This window comes from Neolamprologus brichardi, chromosome 7 (genome assembly GCF_056152115.1).
Source record: "Neolamprologus brichardi isolate AB-2024 chromosome 7, ASM5615211v1, whole genome shotgun sequence".
NCBI classification, from domain to species: domain Eukaryota; kingdom Metazoa; phylum Chordata; class Actinopteri; order Cichliformes; family Cichlidae; genus Neolamprologus; species Neolamprologus brichardi.
In genome coordinates, this window is record NC_142110.1 from 66,609,904 (window position 1) to 66,635,078 (window position 25,175).

General features: G+C 41.7%; 1 protein-coding gene across 2 annotated transcripts; it reads left to right on the forward strand.

Moving 5' to 3' along the window:
* The first annotated feature begins 1,372 nt into the window (after window positions 1-1,372).
* Window positions 1,373-18,809, forward strand: LOC102776529 (solute carrier family 13 member 1-like). 2 transcript variants are annotated; one of them, XM_087844567.1, is made up of 15 exons: window positions 1,373-1,630; window positions 6,786-6,914; window positions 8,558-8,694; window positions 8,801-8,967; window positions 9,090-9,129; window positions 9,236-9,317; window positions 9,441-9,598; window positions 9,743-9,862; window positions 10,742-10,840; window positions 11,950-12,051; window positions 12,231-12,322; window positions 12,828-12,922; window positions 14,994-15,155; window positions 18,396-18,533; window positions 18,675-18,809. In XM_087844567.1, the coding sequence occupies exons 1-15, from the start codon at window positions 1,373-1,375 to the stop codon at window positions 18,807-18,809; spliced, it is 1,914 nt and encodes a 637-aa protein (XP_087700693.1). The 2 variants fall into 2 exon arrangements, with proteins under 2 accessions (XP_087700693.1, XP_087700694.1); XM_087844568.1 differs by having other exon boundaries at window positions 1,511-1,630; window positions 9,236-9,334; window positions 9,434-9,598.
* Window positions 18,810-25,175: the final 6,366 nt, after the last annotated feature.

Here is a 25,175-nt window from a genome sequence, read left to right on the forward strand (position 1 = left end):
ACTGAAATTTACATAAAGTGAAAATAAATTGCTAGCTAATACACATCTTAATGACAAACTTAAAGATTAGCCTAGCTTAACACGTGCGTTACATTAGCATCACAGTTCACTCCAGGTAAACACATATAAAAGTTATTTCTGAACATATTAATACTCACAAAGACGAACGTTTCCCAAGGTACAAGCGTGTAGGGCACTTTTAACGTGTACATGAACTCGTTCACTCTTTTAATACTGCCGAAACACTTTTCACGGCATTAACGGAGAAAACACTTCAAAGATAGGCGAATGATCAGAGCGCTCCCTCGCTCCCATTTCCGCACATACAATACAAAGATCGCTTGTGATAACGATGTCTCACTCTTAGCAAACTTCGAACCCAGACATTTTAACTGTTTTAGCATGAATTACTTATAATATTTCTTAACTTTGAACTTATTTATCACTTTGCTTATGTAACTTAATCAGACTATGCACTAACTACTGACTTTTTGACCAAAAGGCATAACAACATTAAAGTCTAACTTATAAAGTGAAGTGGTTTGTGTGCTGTCAGCACATTCCATCTGGAAAGTTGTTTTTTTTTAAATATTTTCCTGAATTTTGTTTAGTTATTAGTTGTGGGTCAAAAGCAACAGACATAAACGCAGCTAAACTTTAATGGATCTCTGAGGTTTTCAAGATAACAAGTTCAAAGATAGCAGAAGTTCTCACACTTATAGCCAGACACAAATATACTACCGTCAGCAGGTGCCATGTCATGCTGATGCTTGTTCTTTGGAGTATAGATTAAGACTCACCTTTACACAATGAGCTAGTAAGTTTCGTGACTTAGGCATATACTCATATCATACATACTTTTGGTGCCTGCTTTTAAATTGTTGCTGAATATTCAACATTAATTATAAAACAGTCTTTATTCTTTCTTAAAATATAATGAAAACTGGAAATAATGCAAGTCGACATTCTAGCAAATGAATATTTTGTCTAAATATTTCACACCAGGATCAAATAAATAAATCCTTAAAAATCAGGGTAAATGAAAGAGTTTTCCCTGTGAACTGAAGGAGCTCGCCAAACCATGTACAGATACAATATCATATCGCACGCTGGAAGCAACTTATTAGGTCTGTGTATGTATATTTGCTATGTGCATTTTAGTAAAATTATTCTCAATAAGTATCTTTGCATGCTTTATATTTTGGTTTTATGTCAGAGAAACTACTAATATTGTCCCTTTCAAGCACCACGCTTGAAATAAATAAAAAGCCTCGACACATTAATATCTGACCTTTGTCTTAGTGGAGAGATAACCAACAGTTACTAATCAGCTTTTGTATCTTGCTCAAGAAAACTGATATGGAAAAGTAAAATGAAGCTTCCAGTAGTTGGAGGACTTCCTCAAACTGGTTTCCAGCCTCTCAGTCTCGGTCAATCATTACCCTCTCTAACATATCACAGCCAAATAACTGCGGGATCACAGCAGGAACCAGCAGGAGAGAAGAAAACAATGTACGACAGGAGGATGCTGACGAAGCTGAGCGAAGCACTGTGGAACTATCACAGCCTTCTCCTGATCATCCTCACGCCGCTGCTGCTGCTCCCTCTTCCTCTGGTCATCGGAACAAAGGTGCGTGCACAAATATGACGGGAACTGTATCCCCTCCATAACAGTTTCATTTAACTGAAGTTGCATTAATCAGTGTTTTTATATGGATCATTATTTGCATATTGTGAAAGATGTTGCCACTGCTAGTTTTAATCGTATAGCACATAAACTTTATGATATGATCTCAGTAGGTTGTAGTTATTGTAGAGTTTTTGTGATGATCTGAACAGTCTCTGTGCTTTATTAAGTTTACATTCGCTCTTTATTTGCTTTATCAGCCAGTCATTAATTTGTACTTATACACTTTTTTCAACTCTGAGCACTTGGAGCTTTTTTACACTTTTTCCCGTCACTATAAATACTGCTAACAGACCTTTGTGCATAGTGCCAGCTGACCCTTGATCCTTTTGTAATAATGGCCATAAATAAAAGTTTATATGTAAGTGAAAGGTGTTTGTTTCTACCAGCTTTTCTTGTGAAAGGCAACCTTGAGCTAATTATATTAGTACATGGGAATCTAAACTTTATTTCAGTCTAAATTTGAATTTAGACTACAGTACTGATCGAACGTTTAAGAACCCTTTAAAGATGGCAAAATATCCTATTCTGCATTGGCGGATCTTAACAAAGTTCCAAGTAGAGCTTCTGTCGTGTAGCGCTGTGTGGCAGGCAGGATGACGACCCAAACACAGGACTCAAACAAAAGTTTAAACTCAAAACAGCAGCTTTATTTGCTGGACTCTGACATAGAATACAAAAACAAAACTAGAAACTAGAAACACAAACACAAAGCTAGGGACAAGGAACTTGGAGCTGTAGGAAACCTGGGAACACAAGGAAAGCCACACAGCACATGGAGACGTTGAGGGTTAATGACACAACAACAGACAGAGGATAACACAGGGCTTAAACACACCATGGCTGTATCCCAATTCAGGGTCTGCAGCCTTAAAGGCCGCATTTTAAGGCCGATTACGTCACAGCGACGCGATGAAGGCTGTCCCAATCCAAAGGCTGCTCGAAATGCGGCCCTCAAATGCGTCCTTCATTTCCCTGAATTTTAAGGACGTGGCGGTGTAGACTTCGTGGCCCAACATATCCCAGAATGCATAGCGCGGCGGTGGGTGTGGATAATTTTGCCGGAAAAAAACAGCGGATGAGGGGCGCCGAAGAGTAAACTTTAAGTACTGAATATCATGTCACTTATTTATGTGCAAATGTTTAATAACGAAGAACATTAAAACATTCCTGTTGGCCACATGTCGGCAAAGTCATGTGACATTAGTGACGTTTGTACTAACTTGGTTTTAAAGCCTTTACTTTAAAATATACGCCGTTCAATAGCTGAGCTTAATCAGAGAATGATCAAAGCTCATGTAGAAACAAACAAACAAATGAACAAAAGATTTTCTCCTTCATTTCTGTCAAACAAAGCTGTATGAAACGTTTCCAGCTGTTAGTATCATGGTTGCTAGGCAACCTGGGCAGCGCAACGGAGGCTAGACCGTCCCATTTCACAAGCCTCGCACTTCCGGCCTTAGCGGTCTTTAAGTACGCGGCCCTTGAGGATCGTTGAGGCTGCGTACTTTAAGGCTGCAGACCCTGAATTGGGATACAGCCCATGAGAGAATTGGAACCAGAAGAGAAACACAGCTGGGACCAATTTGACAGGACGAGACAAGGAGGAAGCAAAACTCAAAACACTAAACACAGGAGACGAGACTATCAAAGTAAAACAGGAAACGCAAGACAAGCACAGAGACAGACTTGATACAGCCTCTCTGTGTGAGGATTTTCTAATTCTCAGCGAACACCATGAGACCAGAAAGTGTGCGCGTCATGGATGATGTCAGCGTGCACACTGTGTCTGAGGACGAGTGAACGCACGCAAAGCCACTGGTCTGGACGGGATTCCCGGCTGTGTCCTCGAATCATGCGCGGCTCAGCTGGCTGGAGTGTTTACACACATCTTCAACCTTTCCCTCTCTCTGTCTGTAGTCCCAGCCTGCTTCAAAACGGCCACCATCGTCCCTGTATCCAAACCCTCCACCATCTCTTCCTTAAACGACTGGCGACCGGTATCCCTGACCCCCATCATGAGCAAACGCTTTGAAAGGCTGCTCGGGGACTTCATCTGCGCTGTACTGCCCGACTCACTGGAACCGCTACATACTGCCGCAGCAGGTCCACTGATGATGCCACAGCCCTGACACTACATACTGCCCTCTCGCACCCGGATAGATTACAGCTCAGCATTCGTCAGTACACACAAACTAAACAGTGAAGAAGGCGCAGCAGCGCTTCTTCTTTTTCAGGAGACTGAAGAGATTCGGCATGAGCTCCCGCATCCTCGGGGCCTTCTACCGCTGTGCCTTTGAGAGCATCCTCACTGGACGCATCACCACGTGGTATGGCAACAGCACCGCTTACAACCACAAAGCTCACCAAAGAGTGGTGCGGTGTGCTGAAAGGATAATTGGAGATGAGCTTCCCTCCCCCAGGACGTGTAGAAGAAGCGGTGCCTCACGTTTTTGCACATGTTTTGGGACTGTCCTGTTGTATCCAATTTTTGGGTCTTTGTGAACTCTGTGTTATCTGAGGTGCTGGGAGTTTTTTATGTTTCCAATCCTGGTCTTTGTCTCCTTAATGATACCTCTGAAATCTCCTTAAAACAAATACAATGCAAAATGTTGTTCGCTGGATTCACATCTGCAAAGAAGACTATTACAAAGCAATGGTTCAGTCCTGACATTTGTATGGAATCATTCTGGATACAATGTCTTCTCCGTGTTATTAATTTTGAACATACCACAGCAAAATTAAATACAGCTCGACCCACGACTGTTGAATCTTGGAAAATCTTGTCATCCAAAGTTATCTCCTGGAACAGGCAATAACTGGTTTTGACTGTGTTTTTGTGTTTTTTCTTTGCTGTCCCTGTGCCTTGTGACCAATGTTTGCTTTGCTACTGCAGTTTACAGTTGTGCTGTATATGTCTGTACCCCCCCCCCTCCCCCAACCCCGTTTTAAATCAATAAAATTGTCACGGCTGGCGGGGTGAGCCGTGTGGTGTGGAGGAAACGGAGGACCCAAAATGCAGACAGCCGATATGATGATAAGAGTGAGGGTTTAATTTACAGTGTACAAATAACAGAACTGAGGGCAGGACAGAACATAAACCTAAACTGGGTGAGCTAAATAACAAACCGGATCATACAAATGGGGTGGGAGGCAGAGAGACACAGACGAGGAACAGACACCATGAAACACAGACGAGCCGACAACGAACACAGACCGACACCCACTATATATACACACACGGTAATCGGGTAATGGCAGACAGGCGGGGACACAGCTGGAACCAATGGACATAACGAGACACAACCCTACAAAGTAAAACAGGAAACACACAGACTGTTTTACATAACAACACGGGGACATGAACAGAGCACCGAGGGAGACGCAGGTAGGGCTGAATATACATTAAACTCCAGAAAACACAAAACGCTGGGTCAAAAATGACCCAGGACCATGACAAAAATGTTGATCACAAAAAAAAGAAGCGGTGCCTGAGGAAAGACTGATACACCATTAGCATTGCCTTTCCTCAGTTACTGCTTAGGCTAAATCATTTTGATGTGTGAGGGCATCCAGTAATGGAAAATGAAAACTTCCCTCAAATGTGTTTTACAAAAAGTAACGATGCTGTTTTTGAAAATGCAAGGAGTATAAAATACTCATATTTGTGTGAAATTTATCCATAAAAATATTAAATTTAAAAAAACTGAATAAACAAAACTGGTTCTTTCTGGATAATTTCAGTACGGATCCAGTTTTCTTGTTTTGTTTTTTAAATTTGTAGTATTTGTTTAAAAAAAAAAGGCGCAGCATTGAAATGATCTGCAAAAGCAAAGATACATACATGCAGAAGTATAACAATAAGAATTAAGTTCAATTTAGACAATGCTTCAACAACCCAAATAACTACTGAAGGTGTTTTGAAGTGGTTGCTGAGTGACTCTAGTTTACTGTCTCTAACTTCTGCATAACATTCACCTAGAAATTAACTTTATTTACTAGGGGTGCAACGATACACAAAATTCACGGTTCGGTTCGGTTTGGTCCGATACTTTGGTGTCACGGTTCGATATTTGTTTGATACAAAAAAATGTTCATGCTTTTTTAATTTGTCATTTATTAAAATGATAAATATATTTTAACTCAAAAGTACAGTTTTTAAATTTAATGTTGCTGAAACAACAAAGTAATAAAAAAAATCTATCTGATGGAGAAATCACTCATCTTTGGAAAAGAGAGTTTATTACAGAGAAATGTCTCTTTCCAGAATAAAAGCTATACTATACGCTTCTTCTGGGCTATATTCTCAGCAGCATATTAAACATATCAGGTCCCCATAAGGAGAATCATGTGCTAACGGCTGTCTAAATGACTCGGGTAAAGTTTGTAGCATGCGTGCTTGTTGTTTTTGTCTGCTTCCACTTGTCTTTGCACTAGGATGATGTCGGAGTAAATGTGCAGTCATATTCGTTGTGTTCCCACTAGTGCTGTCAGCGTTAATCTGAAATGACGTTAACGCCACAACACGGAAAATCTCCGTTAACGAGCTACCGCAGGCTGGACAGCGTCGACACGTTAACGAGCTAACTGCGCTAACACACTAGTTCCCACCAATGTAATTGAGCATTGCTTGGCACATCTGACATACTGTTTTACTTTAGTCCATGACGCGCTTACCTTCAGGGTCATACTTCACATAAAGACCAAAATAGTTCCAAAGGTCAGATCTGAATGAGGGTGGGGGAGGTTCAATTTGCCATGTTGCAACGAGCTTAGCTTCAGTCTTGCTAGCTTGCACTGCACTCAGTGGATCTGCGCTCGACAGTGCAGCCTAGGCGGAGTAGTCGAGCGCAGATCCACTGAGCGCTCCACACAGACAGCATCGTCAGAAGGAAAGTTGATAAAATAAATTAAAAATGCTGTATTGTTCGATACACATGCGTACCGAACCGAAAGCACTGTATCGAACGGTTCAATATCGATATGAGTATCGTTGCACCCCTATTATTTACCTATATTTACAGTTATCAACAAAATACACCTGTGTGTGTGCGTGTGTGTGTTTGTGTGTAATCATCTTAATGTGTTTTCCCTGTAGGAGGCAGAATGTGGCTTTGTGATGATGCTGATGGCGATATACTGGGTGACGGAGGTGATTCCACTGTCCATGACCGCCATGCTCCCCGCCATTCTCTTCCCCCTCTTTGGCATCATGTCGTCCTCCAATGTGAGTCCTTCTGTTAGCAATCACAGTTACACAGGACAAAGTGTTGATGCGTTGAGAGTTGTTATTCTTTATGAATGCACAGCAGCAGATGTGTTGCTCTGGTTCTGGTTCTGCCTACATGTGGAAAAAGAAGCACTGACTTCAACACTCACCTGAAGTTTTCAGCATATTCCTGCTTCTTTTCCGATTTGCTTGTCCCTCGTGTTATCTTAAAAATCCTAAAATGGCCCTGTTCTTCCATCCATCTATCCATCCATATGCGATGGATGGATGGATGTTCCCAGGCAAGCAACATCATCTCTCCAGCGTGGCCTGGGCCTGCCCTAGGGCCTCCTTCCGGTGCTACACACCCAGAACACCTCACCCAGTAGGGGCCCAGGATGCATTCTAATCAGAGGCCCGAGCCACCTCAAGTAGCTCCTTTTGAGATGGAGGACTAGGAGTTTTACTCTGAGCTCCTCTCAAATGACTGAACTCCTCACCATCTCTAGACCCAGCAGTCTTAGCTAATTATAGGCCAATCTCCAACCTTCCTTTCATATCAAAAATCCTTGAAAGAGTAGTTGTCAAACAGCTAACAGATCATCTGCAGAGGAATGGTTTATTTGAAGAGTTTCAGTCAGGTTTCAGAGTTCATCACAGCACAGAAACAGCTTTAGTGAAGGTTACAAATGATCTTCTTATGGCCTCTGACAGTGGACTCATCTCTGTGCTTGTCCTTCTTGACCTTAGTGCAGCATTCGATACTGTTGACCATAATATCCTATTAGAGCGATTAGAACATGCTGTAGGTATTACAGGTATTGCACTGCAGTGGTTTGTATCATATCTATCTAATGGACTCCAATTTGTGCATGTAAATGGAGAGTCCTCTTCACACACTGAGGTTAATTATGGAGTTCCACAGGGTTCAGTGCTAGGACCAATTCTGTTTACATTATACATGCTTCCCCTAGGCAGCATCATTAGAAGACATAGCATACATTTTCACTGCTATGCAGATGACACCCAGCTCTATCTGTCCATGAAGCCAGATAACACACACCAATTAGTTAAACTGCAGGAATGTCTTAAAGACATAAAGACTTGGATGGCCACTAACTTTCTGCCAATCCCAGTTCTCCATCCAGTGTTCCAACCAAGAGAGCTCTACAACATCTGAAGCTTTTAGGAACACAGAGTGAATCTCATCCACCCCAGAAGCCTCTAAAACAAGCCAGTGTGTCTCAACCTCATGCACTATGTCAGGCTCCTTCATCACCAGAGAGGTCATGTTCCATGTCCCCATACCCAACCTCGAAAGCCAACGATGAGACTGCAAGGGTCTCCACCCCTGACTGATGCCTGACACACATTGCAAGAGACCAGTATGGCACCTCCTGCGTCTTGTGGGCCTACAGCAGAGCAGGCCTTGTTCTTCTTATTTGCAAATAAATGTTTTTATTCTTGGACACTTGGACTCTTTATGCTCTTCCAATTATTATCTTTTTAAAGCTGTATTTTTAATTGGTTTATCTGTTACTTGTTAACTCAACATATTCATTGGCCACAAACTCAAATTTGAAAATGGGCTTAAATTTTAACTCCTCTTCCTCAATTACTCTATAGCAGCTCTCTGTTCTAAAATCCCTTTTCTCCTCTAGGTGGCAAAGGAGTATTTTAATAACTTCCACTTCCTGCTTGTGGGTGTTGTCTGCCTCGCCACGTCCATCGAGAAGTGGGGCCTCCACCGCAGAGTCGCCCTGAGGCTTGTCACCTTGGTGGGGGTCAACCCTGCTTGGTGAGCATCTTCGTTCTCTGCTGTTGGATTCAAATTTTGTATTTCTTCAAGATTTAAGTGTGAAGGCTCCTCTGTTGCTTTTTGAACACACTGCTGTCTCCTTCAGGTTGTTGCTTGGCTTCATGTCCGGCTGTGCCTTCCTCTCAATGTGGGTCCAAAACACATCAGCTGTTACCATGGTGATGCCCATCGTAGATGCTGTTCTCAAACAGATTCTAAAGGCGAATGAAGAGGGATACTCTGGTGAAGACAACCCTACCCTGGAGCTGGACGGTACCTGCACAGACAGCATGCTTTAGAACAAAATATAATTAAAAGTGTGAGATAGCTGTGTGTTTTTGAGCTTACAGTAGGATGGAACTTGTGACCCTGACTATAATCTGTCATTTTTCCAGAAATCAACAACTGTACTACAAAAAATAAAGAAGCTCTGAGGTATGTAAGGCATGGGGATTCACTGCTGCCCTCTGGGTTCAGGGTGTTCTAAGTTTTTGTTTCTGATGTGCTTGAAGAGCAGTTGAATCCCTTATTCCTCTCTCAGTGACAGCACAGAGCCAGATGTCCCCACAGAAACCTTCACTTCTGTTCAAATGCCAGCAGAGTTGCAGCCTGCAGCAGACGAGGTGCAAAAAAGCACCAAACAAACACAATAAAATTATTCTTTGATATTTTTCCAGTTCTGCATGGTCTGCTACTTCTGCTATTTCTTCTTCTCTGTCTTGATTTCTCCGCATTTTGTCTTACAGGCTGCAGAAAACGTGCCCACGTCCTCCTGCAGGCGTCGGCAGGGCCGGATGCTATGCAAAGCCATGTGCATCGGCATCGCCTACTCCTCCAGCATTGGCGGCATCACCACGCTGCCCGGAACCTCTCCTAACCTCATATTCTCTGAGTACCTCAACCAGTGAGTGTCTCGCATCAGGTGTATGTTAATGAGACGTATTGGCAGTGGTGGGATTAATGTTGCCTTCAGTGTTCGGTTAATTCAGTCTGCTGCACAGCTAGAATGACATAATGATGTTTTTGAATCCACTGTCTTTACATTCAGCGTTTACCCAGAATGCAACAGCATCAACTTTGCAAACTGGTTCCTGTTGTGCCTGCCCATCAGTGTTATCATGCTGCTGCTGACATGGTTCTGGCTGTACTGGCTCTTCATTGGCTCAGAGTGAGTGTCAGCATACCATCTGCAGAGCCAATCACCTGCTATCAGTGCTATTCTATTCTGACTACTCTCTGTGCACTCTCCATTTGTTATTCTTTGCATTAATCAATTAGTGGAAGCATCATCACATGTGTTATATATGTGTTTTATTGTTGTGAAGATTTATTATAGTTCAAAGCTCTGATGGTGGATCAGTTGTTGGCATCTTTAACAGAAATGTCTGACTAGCTTTAAACTTTTTCTAAAACTAAAGAACATATACATGCTATGTGACAGTTTGTATTATGTTTTGCTACCCCATTTACAATAGGTTAAAGGTACGATTTTTATTTTAAAAGTCCAATTCTCACCAAAAAGAAGAATGCCAAAGCATCTTCCAAAAATCTGCAGTATTTCCAGAAAAAGTGCCTTATACGCATCTCCATTTATATTTGGTAGTATGACTTCAGGACATAACAGAGCAGGCATCACTAACAACAGGAAGAACTCAGGGACGGGCAGCCATCAACTGTGACTGATTAGACTAAACTGGAGAACATAGACAAACACGAACTACAGTCCTCAGTGCATGATGGGAAGTATGGGAAGTAGTTGGCAGCATAACTAAAGCTTGGTTCACGGTCACCTGATCTAGATCTAACTAGAGATTTAACAAAAACAACATTTTTAAGCCTCTCTTTAAGTAGACACAGTCTCTGTCTCCAGAATCCAAGAAGATCCAGGAAAACAAATCACTCCTGCATACAAAGTGTTTCTCTTACTCCAGATTATTTTAGTGCAAAGACTGAATTTTATCATCAGTTTGACTTAAATAGTAAAATTTGCAAGATTAAAATGAAATTTCTCTCTCTCACACACACACACACACACTGTCTCATGCAGCTTCAAGTTCCTGTGGCAGTGTCGGGGAGAGCAGTCTGACAGAGAGAGGGCGGTGAAAAAGGTGCTGGAAGACGAGTACAAGAAGCTGGGAGCCATTAGGTGATCTCTCATTCGTTCATTTACACACTCGTTTATTCTTCAAAGTAATCAGTTTGATCATTTATTCATTCATACGTGATCATTTATGCAGTGTTGGTGATACAGGATGTTGGTTAGGGATTTACACTGGGTCTTAATGCAGGCTCAATCATCCAGCTAAGACATCCCAGAATCTGGACGTAGCGTTTTCCGTGTCATCCAAGTGACTTCTTCAGTTTCAGTTGACTGCAGGTTTCCCCAACCTTATAAATAGTACTGGCACCACGGACTGACAGTGGACTGTGAGGTCAGCTTCATGACCATTAATATGCAAATTGAGGAATTGATTGTTGAGGAATTCATATATATATTAAAAAAATAATAATCCTGTGGGTGGTCAATCCTTCCAGAGGCCTGGGAGCTTTAGGGTTCTGCGCAGTATCTTAGCTGTTCCTAGGAATGCACTCTTCTGGACAGAGATCACTGATGTTGTTCACTAGCTTGGGAGTCACTGCACCTAGTGCTCCGATTACCACTGGGACCACCGTCACCTTCACCTGGTGGTCCCAGTGGTAAACCTTCACCCTCCACATCTTCTTGAGCTCTTCTCTGAGCCCTTGGTATTTCTCGAGCTTCTCGTGTTCCTTCTTTCTGATGTTGCTGTCATTCGGAACCGCTACATCGATCACTACGGCCGTCTTCTTCTGTTTGTCTACCTCCATGCAGCAAGGCTCGTTGCTTGGCAATTTCCAAGGCCTCATGTATGGACAGCTTCCTGTACTTCTTAGGCACCTTCCTCATCGCGCCTTTCTGCAACTCCGATAGTTGGCTAACCTCCCTCCGTGCTACCTTGATCTTAGCCTCCTTCTCTGCTGCCGTATTGTAGATCAGCTTGTTAGTGTTGGTAATCGTGGCTGTAGTATATGTGTGTGTGTATATATATAACTGATTTAAAGAGCTATATTTTTATTCATGCATTTATATAACTATCCACAGCGTTTTACAGTACCTTAGATGGTCAGTTGTCATGCCAATGCTGTCAGTCGTTTTACTTGTTGATCAGTTATTGACAGAAAGACATTCCTGTGATAATTTATGCATTCACACATTCATTCGTTCCCTCTCTCCAGTTCTCAGGAGATCTTCACCGGGGTGGTTTTTGTGGTGATGGTTTTGTTGTGGTTGACCAGATCTCCAGGTTTTATACCCGGCTGGGCTTCCCTCTTCCCTCAGTGAGTCACAGCCTTCTTTTATTGCCTTGGAAATTATTCAAAATTATTCCCACAAACAATACGATACGAATGATACAATGACAAAGACCAGACCAGATTCTTTGGGAAACATGCATTTTTATGATTTTTCGCAGCAGCAATGAACCATGACCCAGCTGATCACTTTTTCTGTTTTTCAGTAAATCCAACTACATCACAGATGCCACTGTTGCTCTGGTGCTGGGCGTCCTCCTCTTCTTTGTACCTGCTCACGGACCCTCCAGAAAATATGGTGGGAAATATGTATGAAATGTGGCTTGTTGTTTAGTCGGATGTTGAAGGCTAACACAAGTATTCGCAACATTTTTGTTTATGAAGGCAACCAATCAGTTACAGTTGAAACCTTGTTTCAGGCAAACTTTAAACCAAGGGGCTACACCACAAACCACTGTGAGATAAATAAGAATTATTAACTGAGTCATGCAAAACTGCTCCAAGAATAAGGAGCAGGAATTAGCATAATGGGTCAGGATTAAATACTGTAGATTTACTCAGGTTGTTTTTTCTTAATTCTTCTTAATGCGGTTTTCCTACACTACATTAATCTCACTTCTTTGGTTATTGGTTCCTATGCATATCAAGCTATAAAAGAGATATAAAAACTTGAGGCTGCACAGAAATGTGTGAATACCAACAATCAGTAAAGTTTTAACAATCATTTAACTTTTTTAACACGTCTGTTTTTCAGCATCTGTGCCATCAGTCCCAGTAAATATGTTTTTTTTCTCTCAATTCAGAGGCGATGATTTCCTGGAAAGAGTTTCAGGCCTCCATGCCGTGGCAAGTTGCCCTGCTGGTTGGTGGAGGCTTTGCCCTCGCTAAAGGTGCAGAGGTATGCTGAAATACAAATCACAATACATCCAGAACATTTTCATGGTACAGACCAAGAAGAAATTTGATGCAAACATTGTAAAGTTTTCACAGCTAACACAGAAAAATCTCAGGTCCAGAAAAAATCAGCACTCCGGTGTAGATCATTGGGAACGACAGGAATTTTCACTACTTCGTTACTAGGGATGGGTATCGTTTAGGTTTTATCCGATACCAGTACCAAACCGGTACTTTTGAAACGGTGCCGGTGCTTAAACAGTGCTCAAACTGGTGCTTAAAGAATCAAGAACACAAACTTTGTCCAAAAACCTCTCATGTTTAGCTGTTTTTTGTAAAAAGACAACAATGTTAGCCTTTTCTGCAGCTATGGGGCATATATGGTATCACTCTTGGCTGGAAGCAGCTTAAACAATGGAAAAAACACAAACTTTGTCCAAAAACCTCTCATGTTTAACTGTTTTCCACTTTTTCTTTGGTCATTTTAGCCTTTTTGTCCAGAGTGAAGGGAGTATCTGCCATCAAACAAGAAGACAGCCGCATGTAGCTATGATGGTGTTTGCTAGTTCACCTTACATGCATTAATGTAATAACGTGGTTAGCCTACTCAACGTAAATTACACACAAACAACATTAAGCTACTCACGCAGAGAAGAACGGCTGCTGCTGCATCATCATCCTCATCATTTCTGCTACACTGGCAGGGCTAGGGGCCAGGACTCTCCTCTTCGGGTTTTTGGGGGATGTTGCAAACTCCGGGTCCGATAACAGGCACCACACCCGCAGTAGATGTGCTCGGTGTGAGGTCTCGCAGCAAGCTATCAAATACGGTGCATTTCTCGGCTTTTAAAAAACGCTATGCGTCGCCAGGTGTTTCATCAGATTCGAGGTGTTACCTCCTTTGACAGTATCACAGTATCAGCTTAAAGCACTTGTTGCAGCTGCTGAGTTTGCATCTTTTGCTGTGAAGTACAGCCAGACTTTTGACCGCTTCGCATTGGGCGTTTTTAATCTGTAGCTCTGCTCTAAAAGAACGTACGTACCTGGACCCGCCTACTATCCTCGGAAACGTAAAATGATTGGCTAGAATCTAAAGTGTATCACATCTCAGGGAAAAAAAAAAAAAGCACCGAAATGTGCGCTGCTCTTCGGTCTGGTTACTACCGTTTATGTCAGAACACCGGTACCCATCCTTATTTGTTACTCATCCAAATGACTTCTTCAGTCTCAGCTGACTGCAGGTTTCCAACCTTATGACCAGTACATTTGTACGATAACTGAAACTAGCACCACTGAATGAACAATAAGCTGTGAGGTCAGTTCCTTGACCATTAATATGCAAATTGTCATGACCATTGATCAACAATCATTGATCAAAGATCACTGATCGTTGCCCATGAGTACCTCACAGAGAGTTAGGGAACGGCGGCAATCACAAAGATGTGCCCTTAGGCCCCCTCCTCAATTCAGAGATGGTCTTTTCCCTTTCACCTAAATGGTCTCCTTGACTCCCCACTTAAACCAGCGTTTCTCCATGAGTGACGAAATGTTTCTCCCACTGAAAACACCACGTCCAGATGAACAGAATCAACCTTCTGAAATGTATTGGCTATGATTTGTCTAAAATTGAAATCATCAACTAATGAACAAATGGTTTCACTGTCAGACCAGCACATCCTCATCGTATCTGGTCAAGTGTCCACAAACGTCATCTCAAATCTTCAAAATGGGCCTTCAGAAACCAGTGGGTGATGTAATGGTACCGGGGCGCCCCAGTGTTAAAACACGGGGAAGCAGAGGTGTAAATTGTTGTAAGTGTGGTGTGATGAATGTGCGTCTGACAGCCGAGAGCTGCAGCCGTTTAGATCTCCGTGTCTCAATCACACCACAGGTATCTGTGTCCATCTTTTATAGTGTCTACACCAACAAGATGTATAGAAAAGGTGAGCCAAAGAAACTAGTCTCTTCACAACTTGAAAGAACTGACCTGACCCTTCGTTTAACAAAAAGAACTGTTAGATACATTAAAGCTGGTATAAAATCTGCTTAACGTGTGTGTTTGTTTGTGTGTGCAGGAGTCAGGTCTCTCTTTGTGGGTGGCCAGGCTGATGACACCTCTGGGCGACCTCCCGGTCTTAGCAACAGTCACAATTGCCTGTCTCATTGTCACCACGCTAACAGAAGTGACCAGCAACGCCGCCACCATCACCATCTTCCTCCCTATTCTCTCCCCACTGGTTAGTTCAGTGTTTTATATTGTACAGATCTGTGGAAAATTTGATTCTCGGAGTCTACTAGAGTAGCTTTGCATGATTCACAGTTGAAAATAATCTTTGTTTATCTTACACTGAGGAGTCCCTCAGTTCACGGTCCCTCCCTTTAACCATAATTTCTCTGACTGTAGCTAACCAACAAACCACGTAAGGGATAAGCAGTTGCCATCCTACAGACCTGTTGACCGAAGCTTTGCTTGTCTTGAATATGAGCGTCCACTAAACCAGCTCATCATCGCTTGACACCAACTTCATTTTTTTCTAAATCAATTTCTTCAAGGACAAACTTTTCACATACGTTGTGTAAATGCATTACACAAATCTTTGCGTAGCTTCTTGCAAATTTCTAAGTGTGTAAAGGCCTTAAGTGTTAATTCCCTGATATGTGCGACTGTGGACATACTCTGCTAACCGCTACCCGCTCTCTCTCGTCTGTAAATGCCAACCTCTGGTTCCAAAAAGCCAACATACAGTGGCTTGCAAAAGTATTCAGCCCCCTTGAACGTTCCCACATTTTGTCACATTACAGCCACAAACATAAATCAATTTTATTGGAATTCCAGGTGAAAGACCAACACAAAGTGGTGTACACATGAGAAGTGGAACAAAAATCATACATGATTCCAAACATTTTTTATAAATAAATAACTGCAAAGTGGGGTGTGTTTAATTATTCAGCCCCCTGAGTCAATACTTTGTAGAACCACCTTTTGCTGCAATTCCAGCTGCCAGTCTTTTAGGGTCTGTCTCTACCAGCTTTGCACATCTAGAGACTGAAATCCTTGCCCATTCTTTGCAAAACAGCTCCAGCTCAGTCAGATTAGATGGACAGCGTTTGTGAACAGCAGTTTTCAGATCTTGCCACAGATTCTCGAATGGATTTAGATGTGGACTTTGACTGGGCCATTCTAACACCTGGATATGTTTTGTTTTAAACCATCCCATTGTTGCCCTGGCTTTATGTTTAGGGTCGTTGTCCTGCTAGAAGGTTAACCTCCGCCCCAGTCTCAAGTCTTTTGCAGACTCCAAGAGGTTTTCTTCCAAGATTGCCCTGTATTTGGCTCCATCCATCGTCCCATCAACTCTGACCAGCTTTCCTGTCCCTGCTGAAGGGAAGCCCCCCCAGAGCATGATGCTGCCACCACCATATTTGACAGTGTGGATGGTGTGTTCAGAGTCATGTGCAGTGTTAGTTTTCCACACATAGCGTTTTGCATTGTGGCCAAAAAGTTCCATTTTGGTCTCATCTGACCAGAGCACCTTCTTCCACATGTTTACTGTGTCCCCCACATGGCTTGTGGCAAACTGCAAACGGGACTAGAGCAGGTCGATATGACCAAAAATATTTATCATGATATACATTTGAAAATTTGCGATAACGATATAACTGACAATATAATTCAAACTAAAAAGAATTTCACAACTCCACAACTTTATTAGTGCAAAAAACAAACAAAAAACAAACATCAATGTATTTTCACTTGAACAAGCAGCTGTTTTTTTATCTGCATTAAAGTTATATAAGCTAACAGTGCAAATGCAAATTCCTTGCTGACAGTTTAACCAAAAGGCATTTCCAGTGGAAACTGGCCGACATATCCTCAGCATAACCATGTATAATATCCAAAAAGAGGTTATACACACACAATACGGTAATATTATGTTGAAGCACAGTACGTATCACTCCACGAGGCTCCGCCTACGATAGCCGTAATGCTCCGACAATCCATCAAGCGGTGCGGCTTCGTAGCTTAGCAAAGTCGTACTGAAACATTTGACAGATTTTCGAGCGCCGTGTCCCACATAAAATCGTTTCCAGGTCAGTAAACACAACCAGAGTTCATACATAAGGCACACGGGATTATAAGGGGCTCTGTCGACTTTCAGAAAAATCAAAGGATTGATTTTAAGTGCGCCGTATTGTCCAAACAACACGGTAATAACGACGGCCCGCTAGCATGCGCTACCAAAAATAGTGCTTTGTTGTGTATCTGACGGACGAAAGCTAAACCAGTTCCACACCACTGAATTTTTACAAACCAGTTCTGGTTCATCCGTTTCATTCAATGATCTACTGTCCCCTTCTCATTCTCTGTCGCCGTTATGCTTTTTCATGCCATGTGCACAAACAAAGGTACTAGCATGTGCGTTTTACCCATATTCTATTGCGATATTTCATTTTCTTATCGGTGCCCGACATCATACCGGTATTACTGTGAACGGCATGATATGGCCCAGCCCTAAACGGGACTTCTTATGGTTTTTTTTCTTCTTGCCACTCTTCCATAAAGGCCAACTTTGTGCAGTGCACGACTAATAGTTGTCCTATGGACAGATTCCCCCACCTGAGCTGTAGATCTCTGCAGCTCGTCCAGAGTCACCATGGGCCTCTTGGCTGCATTTCTGATCAGCGCTCTCCTCGTTCGGCCTGTGAGTTTAGCTGGACGGCCTTGTCTTGGTACAGTTGTGCCATACTCCTTCCATTTCTGAATGATTGCTTGAACAGTGCTCCATGGGATGTTCAAGGCTTGGGAAATCTTTTTGTAGCCTAAGCCTGCTTTAAATTTCTCAATAACTTTATCCCTGACCTGTCTGCTGTGTTCTTTGGACTTCATGGTGTTGTTGCTCCCAATATTCTCTTAGACAACCTCTGAGGCCATCACAGAGCAGCTGTATTTGTACTGACATTAGATTACAAACAGGTGCTCTCTATTTAGTCATTAGCACTCATCAGGCAACGTCTATGGGCAACTGACTGCACTCAGACCAAAGGGGGCTGAATAATTACGCACACCCCACTTTTCAGTTATTTATTTGTAAAAAATGTTTGGAATCATGTTTGATTTTCGTTCCACTTCTCACGTGTGCACCACTTTGTGTTGGTCTTTCACGTGGAATTCCAATAAAATGGATTCATGTTTGTGGCTGTAATGTGACAAAATGTGGGAAAGTTCAAGGGGGCCGAATACTTTTGCAAGCCACTGTAGCCAACACTGAATTCCCAAATAAAAGGGTGATGTCAGGTTGGCTATTTCCATCTTTAACATACAGTCTTTTTTGTCTGACCTGCCACAAAACAAGTGGTTTATTTCCAGCTAGTAATTTATGAAATTAGTGAAATTATTATTAAATGGACTGGTTCTTATATAGTGCTTTTCTACTCTGAGCACTCAAAGCGCTTTATGAAGATTGTTCTCGCTTCAGGCCGAGGCCATACACGTCAACCCGTTGTACATCCTGATCCCTGCCACCCTGTGCACATCCTTCTCCTTCCTCCTGCCAGTGTCCAACCCGCCCAACGCTGTGGTGTATGCCTATGGACACATCACTATCATGGATATGGTGAGTTCTTTGATAAGAAAAGAGAAGCAGACACTAGAAATACCTCTTTCACTAAATGTATGCTGGCCGTAATTCACAAGAAACATCTGTATGACATTCATCCTTGACTGCAAGCCTCGTGTCTGATCATGTCTGCTGCAGGTGAAGGCGGGGCTTGGTGTCAACACGATCGGAGTCCTCGCCCTCCTGCTGGCCATGGCAACTTGGGGAATTCCTCTGTTTTCGTTGGATACGTACCCTGAGTGGGCACCGACCTTCAACTCCACGACACCTTGATGAGCGGACCCTGGAACTTAGTTTCCAGTGGTCAGAATCCTTATAGAGCAGGGGTGGGCAATCTCAGTCCACGAGGGCCGGTGTCCCTGCAGGTTTTAGATGTGTCCTCGAACCAACACAGCTGATTTAAATGGCTAAATTAGCTCCTCAACATGTCCTGAAGTTCTCCAGAGGCCTGGAAACGAACTAATCATGTGATTCAGGTGTGTTGACCCAAGGTGAGATCTAAAACCTGCAGGACACCGGCCCTCGTGGACTAAGATTGCCCACCCCTGTTATAGAGGCTCCAAAGAGATTCTTGCTAGAGTGGTGTTAGACAGGCTATAAACTAAAGTTAAAAGTTGTTAAAAAATAAAATATTCATATTTATGTTTGTTTAGTTTAAAAGATCTGTCTCTTTAGTTTGAGTTAATGGGCCAGGAGCTGCAAAGTACTGAGGGAAGTCGGGTTTTTCTGGAAGGTAAACGTCATCCTGGAGTGTAATTAATGCAGTTTTGTAAGATGCCACCAGATTCTCACAGTTACTCATTAGGTGTTGTTTTGCATTAGTATGAAACATGTGCAGGAAGTTGGAGGGTTGCTGTCAGAATCAGTCAGTTTGTTAAAAAGCAGATCATCGTTCGGTGCTTTCTTGTGTTTTTTTATTTGCTTTTTGCTTTCACTTACACTTATTGTTAGACTCTGATAAGGATTTTTTTAGGGTTTAAATACGCAACTCCACAACAGTAAATCTGCACACTGGAAAATTTGTGTAGCGACCCCTCTTATGGGTTATGGCATTATCACTAATGCCATAACCCATAAGAAGGGAGAAAAGGTTGCTGCCACTCAGCATGCATCTATGCAATACGCTGATTAGTTCATATGTTTTCACTTCTAGCTGTTTGTTTGGGGCTCTGTTGTTCTTCCCTTTTCTATAGATTTCTAATCAGGGTTCAATTCTATGCGTCCTTCTTAAATCCTGTCTCTGGCAAAAGCTGGGACACCACACTGGAAGTACCACATTTTTGACTGGCTCAGGGATTTGTGTAAACCCAACAGGAGAAGTTTGGATATGTGTGTGTTTTGTTTTTTAAAGTTTTCAATAAACTGTGTTTCTCTGACTTCTAGTTTGATTTTCCTGTGAGATTCTGAGTGAACTGGTTTTGGTTGGCCTTCGTATGGAAACACACAGCTAGGGAAAAGTCTCGTGCCCTTCCTTCGCTTGTAAAAGTCAGCTACTCTGGGATAACACAATATCTCCTCCACCAACACGTATGAAAGGTTAATCAAATGTGTGTTTCTCCAAGATAGAGCTTAATAACGTCAAGGTTTGGTGCTGTGGTGGGCAGGATGAGGACCCAAACTCATGGACACAGAAGGATGAACTCAAAGACGCAGCTTTTATTGTGCTGTAGCAAAACCGAGAGACAAACAAAACCTAAACTGGAAACTTGAACACTGGTAAATACAGAGCTGGGAGTCGGTGAGTTACGGTACATCGCACACAGCACATGGAAGGTACAACATAACAGTCAAAGGAGAACACGGGGATTAAATACACAAGGGAGTAACGAGGGAATGGGAAACAGGAGGGAAACACAGCTGGGGGCTAATCAGACATAATGAGACAAGGGGAGGCGAAATTAGATACACAAACACAGCACAAGGACTATCAAAATAAAACAGGAGACATGAGACATTCACAAAGACAGACTTGACACCTAGACATGGAGACAAGAGTGACTAGACGTGGAACAGGAGGAAGGCAAAGTGACAGAAACCTAGGAACTAAGAATATAACACAAGCAGAAAACAATAAAGAGAACCAAATAACAATAATGCAAAAATATAAATTAACCAATGAACACAAAACACTGGGTCACAGTAGCGTGACACATAAAGGAATTATGAAATAATTCAAAGTTCATTAAAGCTTTGAAATAACAGTAATGTTCTTATTTTTACCAACAACACATCTCTTCTGCTTAAAGAGACGTCTGTAATCTCAGATAACGAAGGTCGTACACACATCAAAAATGACAACCAAAGAGAGCAGCTGTGTTGGTGGTTCCAGCTGATGCTTGATCAGGACCAGTGTTGGTCAAGTTACTTGAAAAAAGTAATCAGTAACTAATTACTGATTACTTCCCCCAAAAAGTAATCCCGTTACTTTACTGATTACTTATTTTCAAGAGTAATTAATTACTTAGTTACTTAGTTACTTTTTAAAAACATGATTTAAAACCTGAATAGGTGATAAAGTGATAGATCTTTCAGCCCAATTCTACTTTTTCTGCATAATCATCATACAAAATGTAATCAAATGGAAAAGTCTCTTTTTAAAACTTGTTTTATTAGTTTTAATCTTTTAACTTTATGCATCAAGCAAAAATTTAATTATATGCAACATTCTCTGACTGGAAGAAATTAGTTTAACATTTAAACCTATTTTCTGCACATTCCAGCACATAAAATTAAATATTTTGTGTGTTTACACTCAGTCTTTCAAATAGATGCAAGTAAAACACAGCAGAAAATAAATAAAGTCAAAGACTAGCGGTCCTGTTGCTCTATTTTCACCTGTAAAGCAGGAGTGGGGTAGGCGGAGGGTTACCCTGGTGCAGGTGTGCAGCGGTCAGTGGAAGAATCCGCGAGTTTCTCTGTGAGTTTCCCATTACGTCGTAGCTACTCGGTGCTTGTTTGGAAGTTTAGGGTTTTTTTCGCTGTAAAAAGAAGTTTTCTTCCCACGCACAACGGACACTAATGTTTTTGTCACTTTTTATGGAATCAAACTCAAAGTAAGGTCAGTACTTCCACGCTTTAAACGCTGCACGCTCATACTCTCTCTGCACTCGATATATGATCCATTGTTGATCTGCACACAGCTGTTGTCACGAACGTCGCACTCGCTTACGTCACTGTCATGAGACATTCTCGCAAAAAAATCACGGTTTTAGTAACGCAGTAACGCAGCGTTCCTACGGGAAAGTAACGGTAATCTAATTACCGTTTTTGCAATAGTAATCCCTTACTTTACTCGTTACTTGAAAAAAGTAATTGGATTATAGTAACGCGTTACAAGTAAGTACTGCCCATCTCTGATCAGGACCCACTGAATTCAGTTCACTTCAGGTACAGGACCAAATCACAACAACAGTCTCAGGGTGCTTTACATTATAAGGTAAAGACCCTATAATGATAGCTTCATATTTTAATCCGCTGTTTATCCATTAGGGGGTAAACAGTTTCCTCATTAAGAGTTTCTCAGTGTCGGAGATGGACGTGGTGATGCTGTCTCCTAACACTGGTAATCCAGGTAATGTCAGTGAAGCTTGCTACATATTTAACACGTGTTAACAGGTCAATGCCTTTTAATGCATTTAACATTATGAAATGTGTATTTTAACAAAAACTATGATCAAACTCAAAAACCTTTTTCCTCAACAAGAAATGTCAGACAGCGTCCATCTGATCCAGTAGTGCTAACACTGTGGATCCACCACTATCATCAGTCTGGAAGCTGCAGACCTGCTGTAAATGTGGGTCAGCATTAACAACCAGGAACTCAAAGTGCAGCTTTCTCCCAGTGTGTCAATGCTTTTTACTTAATGGCTGCCAAATACACATTAGATTTAGAGGCTATGCCACTACATGGCATATTTACTCAGGCAATAACAAAGATTGTAATAATTTTATAATCATTTCCTAAATTTAATTCAAGTAAATGAAAAATAATAGTTCTGTATATATTAAACCCTCCTAAGCCCAAGAACGCCTCTGGCCTCAGAGGCATGTGCCCACTTTTCAAGTGTGTCCACGCAGCAGCTTCATATCTGTTGTTTTTGTCTTGTTCTGCTGTCCCCAAGTGGCCAAACCAGGTACTTACACTGAGAGTTCATTTCCAAATGACTGGTCACAGGTAGTGAAGACAGCTGAGTGACATTCTGGCATTATTGTATTATTTGAACGCGACAGCATTACAAGATGATTCATTTCAGGTTGTTTTGTTTATTTTGCTTTTGTTATTTTTCGCCTTTTTTGAAAGATATTCTGCCGGTTTGGAAGCCGGTGTTGTGGCCGGTGTTGTGCCAGAAACTGATAAGTGGTTTTGGGTATTTGCCAAAAAGTGAAAGATTTTATTTGAATTTTAAAGATGAAATAAGATTAAGATCAGATAAATGACTAGTTGGCCTTTAAAATGTGAAACATCTGTCAAATGTGTCTCTCATGAATGATATCAAGTCATCTTCAGCCACAAACAACATTCCTGTCACAAGGTAGAAGCTGCAACCAGTTTTTTGGTAGTGACTTTCATATATCCCATTTTTATCCACTTAAAAAGATTATTGGCATTAAAATTTTAAGTTTTTAAGAGAGATTTAGCCAAGAGGGCAGGAGAAATGGAACAAAAATAACATAATAGTTCTATAAAATGTTTACGTGACCAAAAAAGTTTGGATTGGTTATAATTTAGGTAAAATGTTAAAAATATTAGAGAGACATCTCTTTATTTTTATATATAATCCCTTTGTAAATCCTGTTGACTACAGTCTATTTACCAATTCCACATAAAAAAAAAACCCACATATAAACATCAGAAATCACTTTTTGGCACAGCGACAACTTATTACCCCAGGAGGTGGATTTGAAGTATCTCAGGCTTGTTCACAAGTGAGCTCAGAGTGGAGGGTGAGACTGGCAGACGATTCCTGACTGAAGATGGAAACAAACAAAAAAATCTGTTTGTTTTTTATCTTCTGTGATATCTGAAGTTAAAAACAGACAGCTGTCTTTGTCCAAGGAGCACAAGACTTGAGCGTGGATTTGTTTTGAATGAGGGGGAAATGTTGTCAGAACGAGTGTTTAACTGGAACTGCAGTTGGGTCCATGCAGATTTGAACACTGACACAAGTTTTATTTTCTTACTTGTTTACTGAAACATATTTCAGATATAGTTATTTAATGGACATAATGTGAAGATGCTCAGCTTTCATTTGAGGGTATCCGCATTCAAACTGGATGAAGGCATTAGTGAGTGAGTTTCAGCTCCTAACACGCGCCACCATCTGATAACTCTGATAGTGTGTTATATCCATGTCGGAATCATAAAATATACAACACTGACATTAATAACTGGCCGCAGCCTCCCACAGTCTGCAACCCAAAAACAAGAAGGATGCGCGTAATTACGCACATGGCAAAGTAAATTCATTAACATCTGATGTGACGCGTTCGTCTGTGGCACGCGCCGAAAATGATACGCAAAGATTTCGGGTTTATGGAAAGGACCTCACACAGTCCACTTAAACCTTGGCTTCTCCTTCATTTATCTAAGTTAACTTCATGTTCTGTGAAACAAACACGCGGGAAACCTGCACGAACAATGTGTTCTTAAACGACCACACTCCCGCACTGCTGCTGCTCAAATTTAAACTCGTTTGTGCTGCCAGTCAGTTCTGCCTGCGTGTTTTTATAAACAAAACAATAGATGAACAGGTTGTTTGCAGCCCACCTGCAGACATTTACACTTCCGTGCGCATTTTTGCGGCTTTTAACCGCAAAACGAAAACTGCGCCCCTTTAAACTCTAGCGGTAGTTTTTGGATACCAGAGGAGGTTCTGAGCTGGCTTTAACATCCCGTATAACTAACACGTTTGTACTGACCATTGATTGAACCAGCGGTAAATCTTTTATTCATGCAACGCTACGAGTGGTTGAGGCGGATGAGAACGTTTTAGCCCCATGTCCTGGGTTTTTGCACTACAACTAAAACACCGCTGCTCTTCTGCACGGTCATTGCGTCCGTGGAGATAGCGTGGACTTGTTCTGCAAGTATATGATTCTTCTTTATTTTACCTCCATTAGAATCAATCCAGTCTCTGCTGGACACTTATTATACAAAGCAGTGATGTCATATTTCTTACAAGTTGTGCTGCCTTGTTGGCCACATCTCTGTCAGGAAAGACATTTTGATGTCGCTAAGACTTTTTAGCTGAATAAATAAAGAATATACAAAACTGAATGCAGCTTCTTCTTTGTATCAGGTATGTTGTTTGTGGTTCAAAATGACTTTGCATCAATCATGAGAGGCAGGTTTGACATTTGTCTGACAGATAATACGCCAACAAGCCGTTTACAACTCTTTAAATACAGGCAATCATTTTTTTTTGGCAGACGATCACGGGGTGATAAAAAATACCCCACACCAAAATATGCGCACAGTTTTCTTTAATTTTTTTAATCTGTTTGTGTTTTTGGCGATGACACTGTTAGAGAATACAGACCTGAGGAGGAATCCGTGGTTTAGCTGGTTTGAGCGACTCTCTGATCCAGACGGTGGCGGTAATGCAACTAAATGTCTTTTCGAAAACGCCACTACAGAAA